The 20,260-nt window shown below is 38.1% G+C and overlaps 1 protein-coding gene across 2 annotated transcripts in view; it reads left to right on the top strand.

Annotated features, from left to right (window-relative positions):
* Positions 1-323: 323 nt before the first annotated feature.
* CHMP3 (charged multivesicular body protein 3) overlaps positions 324-20,260 on the top strand; it is a 65,256-nt gene continuing 45,319 nt past the window's right edge. The window contains exon 1 of one of the 2 annotated variants that reach the window (XM_082642469.1): positions 324-487. In XM_082642469.1, the coding sequence (XP_082498595.1) occupies positions 443-487 (45 nt within the window). In that variant the 5' untranslated portion in view covers positions 324-442. Of the gene's footprint in view, positions 488-659; positions 793-20,260 lie in introns of those variants that run through there. The other variant, XM_082642468.1, reaches the window with a different exon arrangement.

Below are 20,260 nucleotides of genomic sequence, written 5' to 3'. Positions count from 1 at the left end.
AGGAAGAGGTCATTTCTGGCTCGCTGCATGTGGGGTGCCTACGGGACAGGATAAAGATGTTAGGAAAGTGGTTGTAAAAGTATTGTACCTCGTTTGATGCCACAACGTACAGGTTTAGGTGAGCAGGCCCAGCTGTAATCACCAGGTGTAGTCAATAAACTCGCAACTTTCAGAGGAACCGCCTCTACGCCTCAAGAGAACACACCTGGGCCCACAAGTCCCCTCCCAGAAAGTGCGCAATCGCCTCAATCTTTAACAAAACTCCGCCGACCCAAGTCTGCGCATGAGTTCGGCGCATGCGCACCAAGGCTCCCCGCGGCCGCTCCCTGCTCCTGGCGCCCCGACTCCTCGCCTCTCAGCGGCCCCGCCCAGGCGGCTGCCCGTGACCTGCCTGGGTGCAGGGAACGGAAAGCCGGGAGGGGTGAGACGAGTTCAGTTCGCCATGGGGCTGTTTGGAAAAACCCCAGAGAAGCCGCCCAAAGAGCTGGTAAGGGCTATGGCGGCGGCACCGGAGTGGGTGGGTTTGCGTGGGGTGTGATAGAGTTGGTAAACGACTGGACGGTCTCCCCCCAGCGGCTGGCCAGGTGCCGCTCGGCCCCCATTTCCGGGGCCTCCCACTCGACTGAGGGGCCGGAGGAAGTCTCTTAGGAAACGGCTGTAGCGAAAGAGAACCCTGGTATTCCACTCCACAAGGGAGCCGAGGGCCCGGTTAAGACTTCCTCGGCCTCGGCTCCGGGCGCGGAGGCAGCAGCGTCGGCCTGGCCTATGGAACCCTTTCCCCGGCGCGCGTTGGTACGTCCCGCCCGGAACCTTTCCCTGGCGCAGGCCCCGCCCCCTCACTCCCGCCCGCGGACAACTGGCGTACCCCGGTTCCGAGCGTGGTACCCCGAGGACCCCGTCCCCGCCGCGGGACGGTCCGGGCGCCTGCCGCCCGTTCCCCACCCACTGCGCCGTATTGAGAGGGAGGCTCTGGATCTCTTTCCCCTGCCCTCCAACGTTCTGTTGGCACCAGACGCACAATTATAGCAGGGTCCCCACTCGGAAGAGTGGTACAGGAGATAACAACTCTGCGTCTGGCTTAGACTTCTGAATCTGCCTGTCAACTGCGACCACGTCGGGATACTGTGGAGCGGTTGAGTGCCCTGTGGAGTCCGTGTGCCTAAGTTTGTAATCTGGTTCCGCACACATCAGCTTTGTGATGTAGGCAAAGTTAATTTCTCTGAGCCTTTGTCTTGGGTGTCAAGGTGGAATGATGATAGTATCACTTAAGGGTCATTAAAGATGAAAGGACGTTAAGTTTTAGCTAGTAGGTGCTAGTTAGGGTAAATTTGTGTTTCTGTTTTGGGCCGCCCCAGGCTGCTCATGGCATCTCAGTTCCCGACCAGGGATCCAACCCTGGCCTTGGCAGTGAAAGCCCGGAATCCTAACCGCTAGGCTATCAGGGAACTCCCAGGGTAAATTATACATTCTACAACCTCGCTGTCATTGGCAGGCAGATTCTTAACCACTGTGCCACCACGGAAGTCCAACCTTGCTTTCAAAATGCAGACCAACCATATCGGCATCACCTGGCACCTTGTTAGAAATCTTGAGCCCTACTCGAGACCTACTGAATCATAATTTGAATTCTGACAAGATCTCCAGTGATACGTATGCACATTAAAGTTTGAGAAGAATTACAGCACCCAGTACAGACTTACACATAATGGGAAACAAACCTAAAATCTTTCATTTAATAAATAGTCTCACATGTTCAGCTCTAGCAGACCTGTCTTAAAAACCAATGTCGTGAGCTTCCCTGGTGGCGCAGTGGTTGAGAGTCCGCCTGCCGATGCAGGGGACAGGGGTTCATGACCTGGTCCGGGAAGATCCCACGTGCCACAGAGCCACTGGGCCCGTGAGCCATGGCCGCTGAGCCTGCGCGTCCGGAGCCTGTGCTCCGCAACGGGAGAGGCCACAACAGTGAGAGGCCCGCGTACTGAAAAAAAAAAAAAAAATGTTGTGCATCATGAGGTTGTTGGCACGTAAAATATGTGTGGATGTTGATCGTATTTGTTAATGATGGGTAGTAGAACAGTAGGCACTCAATAATTACTAGTTCCCTCAGGCAACTTACGCAGTTTTACTCCCTGGTAAAATAAAAATTGTGGAGCTTAAATGAGGTAAGAGTATGTGACATTACTTTTCAAACTGTATAGCATTATATAGATGCACATTTTGTGGCATGTATATATTCTGAGGTGCTTGTTATTGTAGAAGGGTATTTTTGACGTTAGGAAGGATTATTACGTTTAGTGTTTGGTCTTAGGTTTCCCATTCATAAAATGAGAAGATTATGGGAAAACAGTCTCATTACTTTTTAATCTGTTCTTAGTATATGTATTACTTGAATAGCACTGAGACTGCTTTTAAATGATAAATGTAATTGCTAAGAGCTCGAAGATTTTATACTCTTCCAATAGGGTAGCCTACCTGTGAAAGTAAGTTAAAACGTGAAAATCACAGGGTTGATGCACGAGATTGTTTTTTTAAATGTGCCTGCCAGAAGGATATTATAAAGATGAAATAAACAGCCACAGAACGTATCGTCTAGCAAGTAAGATATGCATTTCAAGAACAAGTCTGGATTGGGTATCATATATATAGTTACAGGAGTTCAGAGGTTGGAGTGATCACTCCCAGACTTGTGTGATTAGAAATGATGTGGGGGACTTCCCTGGTGGCACAGTGGTTAAGAATCTGCCTGCCAATGCAGGGGACACAGGTTCGAGCCCTGGTCCTGGAGATCCCACATGCTGTGGAGCAGCTAAGCCTGTGCACCACAACTACTGAGCCTGTGCTTTAGAACTGCGAGCCACAACTACTGAGCCCACGTGCCACAACTACTGAGGCCCGCGCGCCTAGAGCCTATGTTCTGCAACAAGAGAAGCCACCATGATGAGAAGCCTGTGCACTGCAGTGAAGAGTAGCCCCTGCTTGATGCAACTAGAGAAAACCCGTGCGCAGCAACGAAGACCCAATGCAACCAAAATTAATTAATTAATTTTAAAAAACGTTAGAGTGAAGCTGTACATTTAAAAAAAATGATTTAGCCCTCCACTATCATATTTTCCACACGCCTCCTGCCTGTGAATTGTTTCTTGACTCTCTCTCCTTTTTTAAAAAAATATTTATTTATTTATTTGGTTGTGCCGGGTCCTGGCTGCAGCACGAGGGATCTTTGTTGTGGCATGCATGTGGGATCTAGTTCCCTGACCAAGGATCGAACCCAGGCCCCTTGCATTGGGAGCGTAGAGTCTTAGCCACTGGACCACCTGGGAAATCCAGGTTCTTGACCCTTTCGTAGGAATTTTAGTGTTAGATTATTTACTTTAACTGGTACTGGAGATACCCTGCCCAAGATTTTCTTCAAGTTCCTCTTCCTGACAGTACTCCAAGCTATCCTTTGAGTTCTAATTACACCTTGTTCTAATTTGTCAGAAGAGTGTCTCTGTTTGCTTTACATTCAGCTTCTACCAAGCTCTTTATACCTTGTGATTTATGAGGAAATGGTTTTGTCACCTGCCACAATTATTTAGCATTGAATTTGTAATTCCAGAAAGTGCCAATAAAGCAGGAATTAGAAATACTTTTTTCTCCGTAGAGCTGTGGAAGCACAGGCAAAGTATCGAGAACCAATATATGAATAAGAAGACAAATAATGTCTGACAGTTTAGTTTTAGTTTGGCATTTTTTTGAGAGGGAGAAGGAGAAAAATTAAAAATTCAACTTCATAAAAGAAGCTAAATAATGGAAACTTAAAAAACAAACCAAAATCCAAGATAATGTTGGCAGAGAGAGAAGAGTTAGAAGAAAAAGAGAACCGACTAAATGCTGTAGAGTCAGCTGGGCAACTCTTGAATTAGGATGAATTTATAGTATGCCTTCCACTGGGGACTGGAAGATGAGGTCCCAGCACAGAATAAGCAGGGGCCAGGTGCAGCCATGCCACACCATCATCATTGTCATTTAGGCCATGGTGACAAGTCAGGTCAGGCAAGTCAGGTCATGTCACATATACATATTTATGTTATGGGTGATGACCCCAGAACTTTGGTAAAGAATGCAGCACAGAGTAGGTGCTAAATAAATATTGTGTGATGAATGAGTATCAGAATAAGATTAAGTAAGGTTTCAAGTCAAGTAGTTTTAAGATGAGCAGTGTTTCAAGGGATATTCCAGGGAAACATTAGCTGTATAAGGGGCTTTACAGACTGAAGTCTTTGCCCCCAGCTATCTCAGATACTTTGATGGAGACATCTTAGTGGTGAAACTTGTTCTGTCTTAAAGTGTCCAACTAAAGACTGGATTGGGCCTGCTGAGAATGAGCCTTGTAATCCATTTAGAAACTGAGACTGTCTTAGGATGGGAATCAAGAGGACATGAGATTATGCTTGAAAGAGATTCTTCTCTTGGACCCGAGGTTCTGCTGGAAAATTGTGCTGTCCTTACTTAGGGACTTTGCTAATTTAGCCTTTGGGTAGAATATGTAGTCACCTTTTATGGCATCAGAATTCTGAAATCATGTAAGTAACTTATATCCATAGACTGAGTCATGACACATGGTTGTGGGTTGCTATCCGAAGGGGGAAGAAAATGAGAAAGGGAGATGGAGGAAAAGAGAAGGCTTCATTCACTTAGTTCATACAACAAACATTTATTGAGATATTTTAGTGTATATTGGGTTGACATCAGGTTTGCAAAAATAAGACACTGGAGGACAACTTCAAAGAATACCAAGTTTTGGGGGAGGCTGACATGTGAACAAATGCTTATATTTTAGGGTAAATAAGAGCAATAATATAAGTATGTACAAGATCTATGATGTCACAGTGTGTGGGGGGAGTAACTTACTGTTCAGAGTAGGGAAGAGGACCTGGTCAGGGAGGTTATCTGGGTCTTGTCACAAGAGGCATTAGCCAGGTGGATGGGTTGGTATAGGACTGGGAAAGAAGAGGCATTCCAAGCAAAATAAACTGCAGATGCAAGGTATAGCAGTGTGGAATGGAGGTTGGAGGAACCAGACAAAAGTTTAGAATGGTTGAAGGATGCAATAAGGTTATATGTGAGTGGGATGCAGGAGGAGTGATGGCAGTGGTGAGGTGTTAAATTGGAGAGGCAGGTAGAGGGCAGATGAATGAGGGCCTATGTGTCATGCCTGTGAAGGACGGGGAGCGTTCAGAATAGTGGTCTGGAGCAAGAATTGGAGGGAGGAGGCTTCGGTATGGAGCAATTAAGTGGCCCAGATGAGAGATGATGCCGGTCTTAACTGAGAGCAAAAGTGGGGTTGGAAAGGATAGGAGGAGTTTTAGAAATATTTAGGATATATATTTAGGATAAATATTTAGGATATAAATATATAAATATTTAGAAATATTAGGATATATATATAGATATATATCCTAATATATATATATATCCTAAATATATATAATATATATATATCCTAAATATATATATCCTATATATATATATATATATATCTCCTATATATATATTTAGGATATATATGTATATATATAGGATATATATATATATATAAGATATATATGTATATATATAGGATATATATATATTTCTAAATATAAATATTTAGAAATATTTAGGATAAATATATATATATATTTATATATTCTGGATACCAAGTTTTAGAAATATTTAGTCAGAATTTGCTTATCTGCTGGATGTGGGATGAAAGTGCAAAGATGATTCTTAGGTTTCTGTTTAACCTCACCGCCATCAAATCCATCATCCCACTCAGTGTTGGTATCATGAACTGAAATTGAGAGAGTTCAGGAAAAGAGCAGATTTTTGACAGGATGGTGATGGAGAGGAAGGAACCACAGAGCGTGGTTTTAGACAGAATTCAGGGGATCAGGGAAGACATTAGAAAAAATGTTATCCAGGAAGAACACTTTCTTTTTTACTTCATGTCCTCAGCAAAATCGTAAGCTTCTTAAGAGCAAGGATCGCGTTTTTCTTATCATCTACTTTTCAGCATAGTGTTGAACTCCCTTGATAAGAGTAAGGTGTCTATCAAATATTTGTTTCATGAAGTAGAAATGGTGAGAGAAAATGCTTACACATTTGAAGATACCCTAATTGACCATCTTCTCTATATCCATCTGACAGTGATCAGAGTAGGCAATTTTTGACCTAAGTTCACTTATATTTGTTGCTTTTGGCTAATTTCTAGTTTTATGTATGTTTTAAATCTTGAAGGATACCCAAAGTCCTAGTTTACAGACATCACCTTCAGGGAGAGGAGCTAGGTAGCTGAGGGTCAAAAGTGGGAGGGGAATTTACTTTTAACTATATATCTGTTCTAGTCCATTTGGGCTGTTATAACAAAATGCCACAGACTGGGTAGCTTATACACAGTAGAAATTTATTTCTCACAGTACTGGAGGCTGAGAAGTCCAAGATCATGGAACCTGCAGATTCAGTGTCTGATGACGACCTGATTCCTATTTCGTAGATGACCATTTTTTCACTGTGCCCTCATGTGGGCAGAAAGGGGGATCAAGCTTTCTGGAGTCTCTATTATAAGGCACTAAACTCATTTCATGAGGGCTCTGCCCTCATGACCTAATCACTTCCCAAAGGCCCCACCTCCAGATACCATCACATTGAGGACTATTTCAACATCAGAATTGGGAGGATACAAACGTTCTGTCTATAGCAGTGTGATTTGTATATCCCACCCTGATACGTGGAATCAACCATTTCTCCAAGGAGTACAAGTTTCTTTTAGTGGGAATGGTGTTTAGAAACCAAAATTTAGGTGCTTGTCATGCTTATTACTACTGGAGTGTTCTTGCTTCTAGGCCTTTTAATTAGAAGAAAGAAATATATTCTTTAAAAAATCATGAAGGTAATTAGAGACTAGGTTTTTTCAGCCAATCCTCCTGCTGAAAATAACTAGAAGAGCTAGATTAAAAGTATAACTATTTGAAATTACTGAAAACTACCAAGGTAGTGAAGAATTGCAAAATCAAGATCTGAGAGAAGTGGGAAGCTCAATTACATGAGCCCAGTCATTTGGGACCAGTTTTTCTCCCTAAAGATTATCCTCTAATTCCTCATGCAGTGTTGAGAAACTGAGAATTTGAGGAGAGATTTTGACATCCTGTGGTTAGGGGGTTCAAAAATTGGAGTTCAGGGCACACCAAGGATGAGGGACTCATTTAAGTCCCCAAGGCTTTTGGTTAGAACCCTGAAAGGATACACCTTAGTGGTAACAGTGAGCTGGAAATAAACCGGCCTTTACAAAGACTGATGTCCAGTGTCAGATCATCCCTATCCCTGATTGGATTTATTAAGCTTAATTAATAACCAGTTGTCAGTGTTCTTAGGCTAGATGTTTGCCTGAAGCAAATTAGGTCTTCTCTGGAAGAAGATAACATCATGCAGAGACACGTTCATCCTGTGGGTTTTCACATACAAAGTTCAGAATTCAAAAAAAAAAAGACATTGATTCTTAGGAAATATTTATGTATCCTGGATACAGGTCTTTATATATTCTGGATACCAAGGCTTTATAAATGCTTTTGTTCCCGTTTATGTGGTTACAAATAGCTTCTCCAATTTTCTGAACTTTTTCCTTCCTTTAAGTGGTATCTTATGATGAGTAAAAATTCTTAATTTCAGTATAGATAAGAATATCAGTCTGTTCCTTTATGCTTATTGATTTTTGTGTCTTTTAAAAGAACTCCTTTCCTAAAAAAAAGGAAGAAATCCTTTCCTAATCTGAAATCATAAAGGTATTCTCCTATACTGTCTTCTTAAAGTAACATAGTTTTGCATTCTGTACTTAAGTCTTCAATCCACTTAATTAATTTCAATGAACGATGAGAACAGGGATTCAATCATTTTGTTTTCTATTTGGCTTACCATTTGTTTCCACACTGTTTATAGAAAACACACTTTTATTTGTTTTTGTTTCCTGTGCCTAGTTGGCTTGACATGTAGTAGACTCTATGAATGAATTTGAATAAAGTATATATCTTGATAGTGTGAAATTCTCTGTAGAGTTCTTATGGTTTTCACAGCATACTGTCTGATTTACAGTTTGATTTTTCTTTATACTGTACTCCTTATGTTCTGCTTAACTTATGAATTATAAATGCTTTTTGTTTATTACTAAAACCCTATTGGTACTAAATAAAGGTTTGTTAATTTTCCATTTTATCAGTTTTCATTTTGTTTATTGTAGTGATCTTTCCAGTTGCGAGACTTGTTTGAGACAGTTTCTTGAGCTTTTTGTACTGGACTGTATTTTACCATAACAGAACATTAGATTCACCTGAAGAAATTTTAAGTACTACCTATCATTTGGGCTCTATTACTAGCCCAATTAAATTGGTATTGTTTAAATGTCCCAGGTAACTTCTGTGTGGAGTGAGGTTGAGAACTACTGATCTGGGTCATGGCTGGATAATTTGGGTTATTCCCGTTTCTCTTAGGAATTTTTTCTTTCACAAAATCCCTTTTGATTTTGTAAGTTAAAGAAAAAATTTTGACCAGTTTTATGAACCTTTTTCTCTTTGACATTTAAAAACATAGACTTTTGGTGTTTCTGATGACTGAAATTTTATGCCTCTTCTTCACAACACATATTTTATGCAGTTAAATTCAACAGATAACTATTGAGCACTTGCTTTGTGCCAGGGGCACAAGGGGTTAGTGAATAAGAAAAGGTCTTTGACCTGCTGGAGCCATACAGTCTATAATGTGTATACATATTAATATCAGTATATTAGTTATATATAATTATGTTAGTTTAATATAATTAATGTAATGTTTACAAAAGAGAGGAGGTATAGGGTTCTGCCTAATTATACTGCAAGTGGGTTTAACTTATCCCAGGGGTCACAGAAGGCCTCCCAAAGTAACACTTAAGCTGAGACATGAAGACCAAGTTCAGAAACTATGTTCTTTATTTTTCTGACTATTGCTAACATTTGGGGAAAGCAAGATTTTCTGGTGGTTGTGTGAAATTGTTCTATTGGCTAGTTGCCACCTTTTATGTAGTGATTAAATTGCTCCAATTCATGCCTCAGTAATCTTAGATATAATTCACCAAGTATAAACAGAAAGTAGAATTTAGCATTTTGGATGTTAATAAAATGGAGATTGAGCTTAATCAGCATTATTGGGAAGATTTGAATTTAGGGCATTTAAAAACTAGTTTCCTTCAATTGTGAGAAAAAATATCTATTTGTTATATCATCAGTTGAGCATATTTGTGTGGGTCTAATTATTCTGGTCTGTTGATCTATGTGTCTGTTCTTTGGCCAACTACTCTCTCTTGAATACTGTAGCTTTATATTGAGTCTTAAAGTTGGGTAATGGAGAATCCTCCAGCATTGTTTTTCTTCACGGTTGTCTTGGCTACTCCAGGGCATTTTTGTCTTTCCATATAAACTTTAAAATCAGTTTGTTGATATCTACAGAATAGATTCTGGTGATTTTGATTGGGATTGCATTGAATCTACAAATGAAGTTGGGAAGAACTGATATGTTAGTGTTTAGTCTTACAATCCATGAACATGGACTATCTCCCCATGTATTTATGTGTCTGTGATTTCTTTCATTAACGTTTTGTAGTTTTCTACATGTACATTCTGTACGTATTGTTAGATTTTTACCCAAGTGTTTTATTGTTTTCTTTGGTGCTATGGTAAATGTTTTTTAAATTTCGGATTCCTATTGTTTATTACTGGTATATTGGAAAGCAGTTAACTTTTGTATATTAATCTTCTGTCCTATGACCTTGCTATATTTGCTTGTTAATTCTTGGAGTTCTTGGAGATTTTTTAATATCCATTCCAAAGAATCAACAACAAATATTTATAAATATAAATATAAATATAAACAAATATATATATATATACACACACACACATCAGTTTAATTGTTTTGTCCCAAATTTGTGTACCTTTTCTTTCCTTATTGTACTAGCTAGGACTTCATTATGCTGTTGAATAGGAGTAGAGAGAGATGATATCCTTGCCTTGTTCCTTATCTTAGGGGGAAAGCTTCTAATTTCTTGCCATTAATTATGATGATAGCTATAGTTTGGGGTGAGGGTGGGGTTGCAGGGGTTTTTTTAAATTACATTGAGGAATCTTCCTTTTATTCAGGTTTGTGGAAAGTTTTTATTGTGAGTATAGGAGAATGGTTTTCCTGTGTCAATTCATATGATTTTTCTTATTTAGCCTATTGATGTGTGGTGGATTACGGTGACTGATTTTTGAATGTTGAATCAGCCTTGCATACCTGGAATAAATCACACTTGATTGTGGTTTATAATTCTTTTTATGTAATTTTACATTCAATTTGCTAACGTTTTGTTGAGGATTTTTGCATTCATGAGAGATACTGGTCTGTAGTTTTCCTTTCTTGTAATGTCTTTATCTGGTTTTGATATTAGGATAATGCTGGCCTCATAGAATGAGTTAAGAAATATTCACTCTTATATTTTCTTGAAGATTTTGTAGAGAATTGTTATCATTACTTCCTTAAATCTTTGGTAGAATTCACCAGTGAAACCATCTGGGCCTGATACTTTCTTTGTTGGGAAGTTATTAACTACCGATTCAATTGCTTTAATAATAATAGGCCTATTCAGATAATCTACATCTCCTTGTGTGAGTTTTAGTAGGCTTTCAAGTAATCGGTCCCTTTCATCTAATTTACCAACTTTGTGAGCATAGAATTGTTCATAATATTCCTTTATTGTCTTTTTATTCTCCATGGAATCAATAGTGATGACCCATTTTGCATTTCTGATATTGGTAAACTTGTCTTCTCTCTTTTTTTCTCTGTTCGCCTGGCTAAAGGTTTATCTATTTTATTGATCTGTTTAAAGAGCCAGATTTTGGTTTCATTGATTTTCTATTATTGTACTTTCCTCTTTTCAATTTCATTGATTCTGTAATTTTTATTGTTTCTTTTCTTCTGCTTGCTTGATGCTTAAATTGCTCTTCTTTCTTTAGTTTCCTAAGGTGGAATCTTAGATTATTGATGTTTAGCTCTCTCCTAATATATGCATTTAATGCTATAAATTCCCAATGCTTTTTCTGCACCCTACACATTTTCATAAGTTGTATTTATTTCCACTTTAATTTAATTCAAAATAATTTTAGATTTATCTTGAGACTTTTTCTTTGACCCATGTGTTACTTAGATGTGTGTTGTTTAATCTCCAAAATTTGGGGATTTTCCAGCTATCTTTCTGTTACTGATTTCTAGCTTCATTCCATTGTGGTGTCAGAACACACCTTGTATGATTTCTATTTTTTAAAAATTTGTTAGAGTGTGTGTGTTATGGCCCAGAAAGTGGACTGTCTTGAGGAGTGTTTCCATGTGAGCTTGAGAAGTCTATGTGTTCTGTTGTTGGACAGAGTATTCTATAAATGTTAATTAGGTCAAGTTGACTGATAGTTCCGTTCAGATCAGCTATATCCTTACTGATTTCCTCTCTGTTCCATTTGTTGATTATCTCAAGGGAGGTTTTGAATTTTCCAGCTATAACATGGATTTGTCCATTTCCCCTTTCAGGTCTATCAGTTTTTGCCTCATATATTTTGATGCTCTGTTTTAGGTGCGTGCACACTAAGGATTGTTTTGTTTTCTTATTGAATCCTTACTTAGTGCCTCTGTTGCTCTGATAAGTTTTTTTGTTCTGAAGTCTGCTTTGTCTTAATACAGCTACCCTCCTGTTCTTCCTTCCTTTCTTTCTCCCACACTCCCTCTCTTTCTTTTTTCTTTCTTTACTTCTTTATTTTCATTGATGTGAAATTTACATAATATAAAATGAACCATTTTACCCTGGACAATTCAGTGCCATTTGGTACATTCATAACATGCAACCACCACCTCTATCTAGTTCCAAAACATTTTCATCACTGTAAAATAAAACCCCATACCCTCTAAGCAGTTACTGCCCATTCTAATCTCCCTCCAGCATCGGGTGACTACGAGTCTGTTTTCTATTCTAATTTCTTATAAGTGGAATCATACAATATATGGTCCTTTTATGTCTGGCTTCTTTCATTTACTACAGTGTTTTCAAGGTTCATCCATGATGTAGCTAGTACTTACTTCCTTTTTATGGCCGAATGATATTTCATTGCATGCATATCTCACAACTCATGCATTCACTCATCCAGTGATAGACATTTGAGTTGTTTCAACCTTTTGCCTGTTGTGAATAGTGCTGATATGAACATTTTCATATGAATATTTTTTGAGTACCTATTTTCAATTCTTTTGGGTATATACCTAGGAATAGAATTTATTTACCTTTTTGAGGAACTCCATAACCGTTTTTCACAGTGGCTTCACCACTTTACCTTCCCACCAGCAATGTACAAGTGTTCATATTTCTCTCCTTGCTAACACTTATATTTTTGATTAGAGCCAATTCTGTTATTATGGTCAATATGCTCTATGTGAAGTGGTATCTTGTGGTTTTTATTTACATTCCCTTAATGACAAATGAGGTTGAATATTTTTTCATGTGCTTTTTGGCCATTTGTATATCTCCTTCAGAGAAATGTCTGTTTATGCCCTTTGCCTGTTTTTTTTTTTTTAACAACTTTATTGGAGTATAATTGCTTCACAATGGTGTATTAGTTTCTGCTTTATAACAAAGTGAATCAGTTATACATATACATCTGTTCCCATATCCCTTCCCTCTTGTGTCTCCCTCCCTCCCACCCTCCCTATCCCACCCCTCCAGGTGGTCACAAAGCACCGAGCTGATCTCCCTGTGCTATGCAGCTGCTTCCCACTAGCTATCTACCTTACGTTTGGTAGTGTATATATGTCCATGCCTCTCTCTCGCTTTATCACAGCTTACCCTTCCCCCTCCCCATATCCTCAAGTCTATTCTCAAGTAGGTCTGTGTTTTTATTCCTGTTTTATGCCTAGGTTCTTCACGACATTTTTGTTTCTTAAATTCCATATATATGTGTTAGCATACGGTATTTGTCTTTCTCTTTCTGACTTACTTCACTCTGTATGACAGACTCTAGGTCCATCCACCTCATTACAAATAGCTCAATTTCGTTTCTATTTATGGCTGACTAATATTCCATTGTATATATGTGCCACATCTTCTTTATCCATTCATCGGGTGATGGACATTTAGGTTGTTTCCATCTCCGGGCTATTGTAAATAGAGCTGCAATGAACATTTTGGTACATGACTCTTTTTGAATTATGGTTTTCTCAGGGTATATGCCCAGTAGTGGGATTGCTGGGTCATATGGTAGTTCTATTTGTAGTTTTTTAAGGAACCTCCATACCGTTCTCCATAGTGGCTGTACCAATTCACATTCCCACCAGCAGTGCAAGAGTGTTCCCTTTTCTCCACACCCTCTCCAGCATTTATTGTTTCTAGATTTTTTGATGATGGCCATTCTGACTGGTGTGAGATGATATCTCATTGTAGTTTTGATTTGCATTTCTCTAATGATTAATGATGTTGAGCATTCTTTCATGTGTTTGTTGCAGTCTGTATATCTTCTTTGGAGAAATGTCTACTTAGGTCTTCTGCCCATTTTTGGATTGGGTTGTTTGTTTTTTGCTATTGAGCTGCTTATAAATTTTGGAGATTAATCCTTTGTCAGTTGCTTCATTTGCAAATATTTTCTCCCATTCTTAGGGTTGTCTTTTGGTCTTGTTTATGGTTTCCTTTGCTGTGCAAAAGCTTTGAAGTTTCATTAGGTCCCATTGGTTTATTTTTGTTTTTATTTCCATTTCTCTAGGAGGTGGGTCAGAAAGGATCTTGCTGTGATTTACGTCATAGAGTGTTCTGCCTATGTTTTCCTCTAAGAGTTTGATAGTTTCTGGCCTTACATTTAAGTCTTTAATCCATTTTGAGCTTATTTTTGTGTATGGTGTTAGGGAATGATCTAATCTCAAACTTTTACATGTCCCTGTCCAGTTTTCCCCGCACCACTTATTGAAGAGGCTGTCCTTTCTCCACTGTACATTCCTGCCTCCTTTATCAAAGATAAGGTGACCATATGTGCGTGGACTTATCTCTGGGCTTTCTATCCTGTTCCATTGATCTATCTTTCTGTTTTTATGCCAGTACCACACTGTCTTGATTACTGTAGCTTTGTAGTATAGTCTGAAGTCAGGGAGCCTGATTCCTCCAGCTCCGTTTTACGTTCTCAAGATTGCTTTGGCTATTCGGGGTCTTTTGTGTTTCCATACAAATTGGGAAATTTTTTGTTCTAGTTCTGTGAAAAATGCCAGTAGTAGTTTGATAGGGATTGCATTGAATCTGTAGATTGCTTTGGGTAGTAGAGTCATTTTCACAATATTGATTCTTCCAATCCAGGAACATGGTATATCTCTCCATCTATTTGTATCATCTTTAATTTCTTTCATCAGTGTCTTATAATTTTCTGCATACAGGTCTTTTGTCTCCTTAGGTAGGTTTATTCCTAGATATTTTATTCTTTTTGTTGCAGTGGTAAATGGGAGTGTTTTCTTGATTTCACTTTCAGATTTTTCATCATTAGTGTACAGGAATGCCAGAGATTTCTCTGCATTAATTTTGTATCCTGCTACTTTACCAAATTCATTGATTAGCTCTAGTAGTTTTCTGGTAGCATCTTTAGGATTCTCTATGTATAGTATCATGTCATCTGCAAACAGTGACAGCTTTACTTCTTCTTTTCTGATTTGGATTCCTTTTATTTCCTTTTCTTCTCTGATTGCTGTGGCTAAAACTTCCAAAACTGTGTTGAATAAGAGTGGTGAGAGTGGGCAGCCTTGTCTTGTTCCTGATCTTAGTGGAAATGGTTTCAGTTTTTCACCATTGAGGACGATGTTGGCTGTGGGTTTGTCATATGAGGCCTTTATTATGTTGAGGAAAGATCCCTCTATGCCTACTTTCTAGAGGGTTTTTATCATAAATGGGTGTTGAATTTTGTCAAAAGCTTTCTCTACATCTATTGAGATGATCATATGGTTTTTCTCCTTCAATTTGTTAATATGGTGTATCACATTGATTGATTTGCGTATATTGAAGAATCCTTGCATTCCTGGAATAAACCCCACTTGATCATGGCGTATGATCCTTTTAATGTGCTGTCGGATTCTGTTGGCTAGTATTTTGTTGAGGATTTTTGCATCTGTGGTCATCAGTGATATTGGCCTGTAGTTTTCTTTCTTTGTGACATCCTTGTCTAGTTTTGGTATCAAGGTGATGGTGGCCTCATAGAATGAGTTTGGGAGTGTTCCTCCCTCTGCTATATTTTGGAAGAGTTTGAGAAGGATAGGTGTTAGCTCTTCTCTAAATGTTTGATAGAATTTGCCTGTGAAGCCCTCTGGTCCTGGGCTTTTGTTTTTTGGAAGATTTTTAATCACAGTTTCAATTTCAGTGCTTGTGATTGGTCTGTTCATATTTTCTATTTCTTCCTGATTCAGTCTTGGCAGGTTGTGCATTTCTAAGAATTTGTCCATTTTTTCCAGGTTGTCCATTTTATTGGCATAGAGTTGCTTGTAGTAATCTCTCATGATCTTTCGTATTTCTGCAGTGTCAGTTGTTACTTCTCCTTTTTCATTTCTAATTCTATTGATTTGAGTCTTCTCCCTTTTTTTCTTGATGAGTTCATCTAATGGTTTATCAATTTTGTTTATCTTCTCAAAGAACCAGCTTTTAGTTTTATTGATCTTTGCTATCATTTCCTTCATTTCTTTTTCATTTATTTCTGATCTGATCTTTATGATTTCTTTCCTTCTGCTAACTTTGGGGGTTTTTTGTTCTTCTTTCTCTAATTGCTTTAGGTGCAGGGTCAGGTTGTTTACTCGAGATATTTCCTGTTTCTTAAGGTGGGATTGTATTGCTATAAACTTCCCTCTTAGAACTGCTTTTGCTGCATCCCATAGGTTTTGGGTCGTTGTGTCTCCATTGTCATTTGTTTCTAGGTATTTTTTTATTTCCTCTTTGATTTCTTCAGTGATCACTTCGTTATTAAGTAGTGTATTGTTTAGCCTCCATGTGTTTGTATTTTTTACAGATCTTTTCCTGTAATTGATATCTAGTCTCATAGCATTTTGGTCGGAAGAGATACTTGATACAATTTCAATTTTCTTCAATTTACCAAGGCTTGATTTGTGACCCAAGATATGATCTATCATGGAGAATGTTCCATGAGCACTTGAGAAAAATGTGTATTCTGTTGTTTCTGGATGGAATGTCCTATAAATATCAATTAAGTCCATCTTGTTTAATGTATCATTTAAAGCTTGTGTTTCCTTATTTATTTTCATTTTGGATGATCTGTCCATTGGTGAAAGTGGGGTGTTAAAGTCCCCTACTATGAGTGTGTTACTGTCAATTTCCCCTTTTATGGCTGTTAGTATTTTCCTTATGTATTGAGGTGCTCTAATGTTGGGTGCATAAATATTTACAATTGTTATATCTTCTTCTTGGATTGATCCCTTGATCATTATGTAGTGTCCTTCTTTGTCTCTTGTAATAGTTTTTATTTTAAAGTCTATTTTGTCTGATATGAGAATTGCTACTCCAGCTTTCTTTTGATTTCCATTTGCATGGAATATCTTTTTCCATCCCCTTACTTTCAGTCTGTATGTGTCTCTAGGTCCTTTGCCTGTTTTTTAATTGGGTTGTCTTTTTGTTATTGAGTTGTACGAATTCTTTATATATTTTGTTAGAAGACCCTTATCAGGTATGTAATTTGCAAATATGTTCTCCCATTCTATAGGTGATCTTATTATTTTTCTGATAATATTCTTTGATGCACAGTTTTAAATTTTGATGAAGTTCAATGTATGTATTTTCTTTCTTTTTTTTTTTTTTGCTCATGCTTTTGGGATGTTTCTAATACAAATCCAAAGTTATGATGATTTAGCCCTGTATTTTCTTCTGAGTTTTATAGTTTTAGCTCCTATATCTAGGTCTTTGACTAGTGTAGAGTTAATTTCTATATACTGTGTGAGATAGGAGAGAGCTTGGTTTTGATTAGTGTTTGCATGGTATATTTCTCCTACCTTTTACTTTTTTTTTTTTTTTTTTTTGCGGTACACCGGCCTCTCACTGCTGTGGCCTCTCCCATTGTGGAGCACAGGCTCCGGATGCGCAGGCTCAGCAGCCATGGCTCATGGGCCCAGCCGCTCCACAGAATGTGGGATCTTCCCAGACTGGGGCACGAACCCGTGTCCCCTGCATCGGCAGGTGGACTCTCAACCACTGCGCCACCAGGGAAGCCCTCTTCCCTTTCCTTTTAATGTTAGTCTTTATATTTACCTTTAACCTTAGTCTTGTAGGCAATGTATCGTTGACTTTTTCTTTCTTTCTCTCTTTCTCTCTCGCTTTCTTGCTTTCCCTGTCTGGTTTTCACTGAACCTTTCATATGATTCATTTAATCTCATCTATTAGCATATGAATTATGTGTTTTTAAAAAGTTTTTAGTGATTGTCCCAGATTTTGAAATATACATTTTTAATTAAGTTAACTTCAAATGCTATTATACTGTTTCACATGTAATACGGATACCTTTTAACAGTGTATTCTGTCCATTATGATATTGCTCTCATTCATTTCAGTTATCCATATTCTATCTTCACCCAATATACTGTTACTATTATTACTTTAAGAATAGGAAATTCCCTGGCGGTCCAGTGGTTAGGACTCAGCGCTTTCACTTCTGGGGCATGGGTTCAATCCCTGGTTGGGGAACTAATAGCCCACAAGCCATGCCACACAGCCAAAAAAAAAAAAAAAAGTTAGGAATAAGAAAATAGATTTTGTCTTCATTTATTCTTTCCCTAATATTCTTTCTTTATATATGTCCCAGTTTCTGACCTGTATAATTTTGCTTCTCCCTGAAGAACTTTTAAAAAACATTTCTGGTAATCTAGATCTGCTGTGATGAATTCCCTCAATTTTTGTTTGCCTTCTAAAGTCTTTACTTCTCCTCTTTTGAAAGATAATTTTGCTGGATGTAGAATTCTAGGTTGGTGATTTTTTCTCCAGCACTTTATCTCACTCCACTCTCTTCTTGCTTCCGTAGTTTATAACAAAGAGTGTTTTGTAATTCTTATCTTTGTTCCCTTGTAGGTGAGGTATGTTTTTTCTCTGTCTTTCAAATTTTTCTCTTTGCTCTCGTGTTCCCCATTTTGAAATGAGATAACTAGTTGTCATTTTTTGGATTCTTATCCTACTTTGTCTTCTCTTTGCTTCCTTTATCCATGGTTTTGGGGTCTGTCATTAATTTTGGAAAGTTCTCAGCCATTATTATTTCATATTTTTTCTGTACTGTTTTCTCTTTTTTTCTCCTTCTGGTATTCAATTATGTGTATGTTACATCTTTTGAAATTGTCCACTGTTCTTAGATGTCCTCTTCTGTTTGTTCTCATTCTTTTTCCTATTGCATTTCAGTTTTGCAAGTTTCTATTCACTGGTTCAGATTCACTGATATATTCCTTGGCTATGTCTTATGTACTGATGAACTCGTCAAATGCAGTCTTCATTTCTGTTATAATATTAATGTGTTTTATATTTCTAGCATTTCCTTTTGATCCTTAATGGTTCCATCTTTGTGCTTACATTACCTGTCTCTTCTTGGGTAATGTTTACTTTTCCCACAAGAGCCAGAAAATGTCAATATCTATGTCATATTTAAGTCTGGTTCTGATGCCAACTTTATCTCTTCAGACTGTGATTTTTCTTGTCTTTTAGAATGCTTTGTAATTTTTTGTTGGTAACTGGATGTGATATGTGGGGTAATAGGAAATGAGGTAAATAGGTCTTCAGTATGAGGTTTTATGGTGATCAGGCTAGAGGTTTGGCTTTGTTAATGTTTGCTGTGGCTATAGGTGCCAGAGGCTTAAAGTTCCTCTACTGTCCTTGTTTTTATTTCTCTTGTTATCTTGGGCATCCACAAAAACTCCTCTTTAGATAGGGCATGCATCTTGCATCTCTTTTATCTCTAATGCATTGTTAAACTGGAGCCCTATTGGTGTGGTGGTAAGGTGTGGGGGACTGGAAGCATTCTATAATCTTATTAAAACTCAGTGTTTTAGTGACCTGTGTCCCTGGACGTGGTGTTCACAAGTGTTTCTTAGCTTCTTGCCCACTCCCAGTGACATAGGAAGACTAGGAGAAAGCAGATAATGTCAGATAAACATCCTTCTCCAGAGTGAGATAAGGCTCTAGTAAGGTTTGTTTTACTGGAGGATAGGCCTTTTTTTACAAAGAACAACACTGTGTGAATATTTCAGAATGGTTACTTTTCTTTTCTCCCTGCCGGAGAAATAGGGGTATCTTTCTTGCTTTTTCACAATGAGAAACTTCTGTGGTTCTTGGAGGTAAAGCCCATGAAAGTTTTGGCGGACCTAGGAGTTTCATTCTCATGGTAGTCTACACTCATCTACCAGCAATTAGTCGAAATTACCATTTAAATGTTCCTTCCAGTGGTCCAGGTAAGCATATCTCAAATGTCACTCTCTGTATTCACCTCTGTCTCCACATTGCAGGATGGCCGTTTGACCTATAACCTTGGTTTTCTGTTGAATCAAAGAAAAGTTGTTGGGTTTTTCCCTTGTTTTATGGATGGGAGTGATGACTTCCAATCTCTATATATCAGAGCTGAATCTGGAAGTTGTCTTCACTTTGAATGATATTTTCACCAATATAGAATTTTGAATTGAGAGGATTTTTTAAGTTCTCTCAGCACTTTAAAGATGTCTCTCCATTATCTCCTGATCATAGTTTCTTTTGAGAAGTCTGATGTACTTCTTGTCTTCGTTCCTTTGTCATCAATGCGTAGTTTTTTCCTCTCTAGCCGGGTTTAAGATTTTATCTCTGATTTTCAACATCTTGAATATAATGTGTTTAGGTGTGTTGTGTGGTGTTACATTGTATTTTTTGTTTGTTTTGTTTTTGATATTTATCTTGTTTGGGATTCTCTGAGCTTCCTGCATCTGTGGTTTGATATTTTTCATTATTTTTGGAAAATTTTCAGCCATCATTTCCTCAAATATGTATGCTCTCTTCTCTCATTTCCTGCTGGGATACCAGTTACACATGTGTTAGACCATTTGTTATTATCTCATAGCTCTTGGATACTTTGCTTTATTTTATTCTTTTTTTTAGTTTGGGTAACTTCTATTGACTTTTCTTCAAGTGTGTTGATTCTTTCTTCAGCTGTGTCAAGTTTTGTGAGCCAAT

Source organism: Mesoplodon mirus (genome assembly GCF_964341445.2).
Source record: "Mesoplodon mirus genome assembly, chromosome: 14".
NCBI lineage: Eukaryota > Metazoa > Chordata > Mammalia > Artiodactyla > Ziphiidae > Mesoplodon > Mesoplodon mirus.
This window is presented reverse-complemented; position numbering and strand designations above follow the sequence as displayed.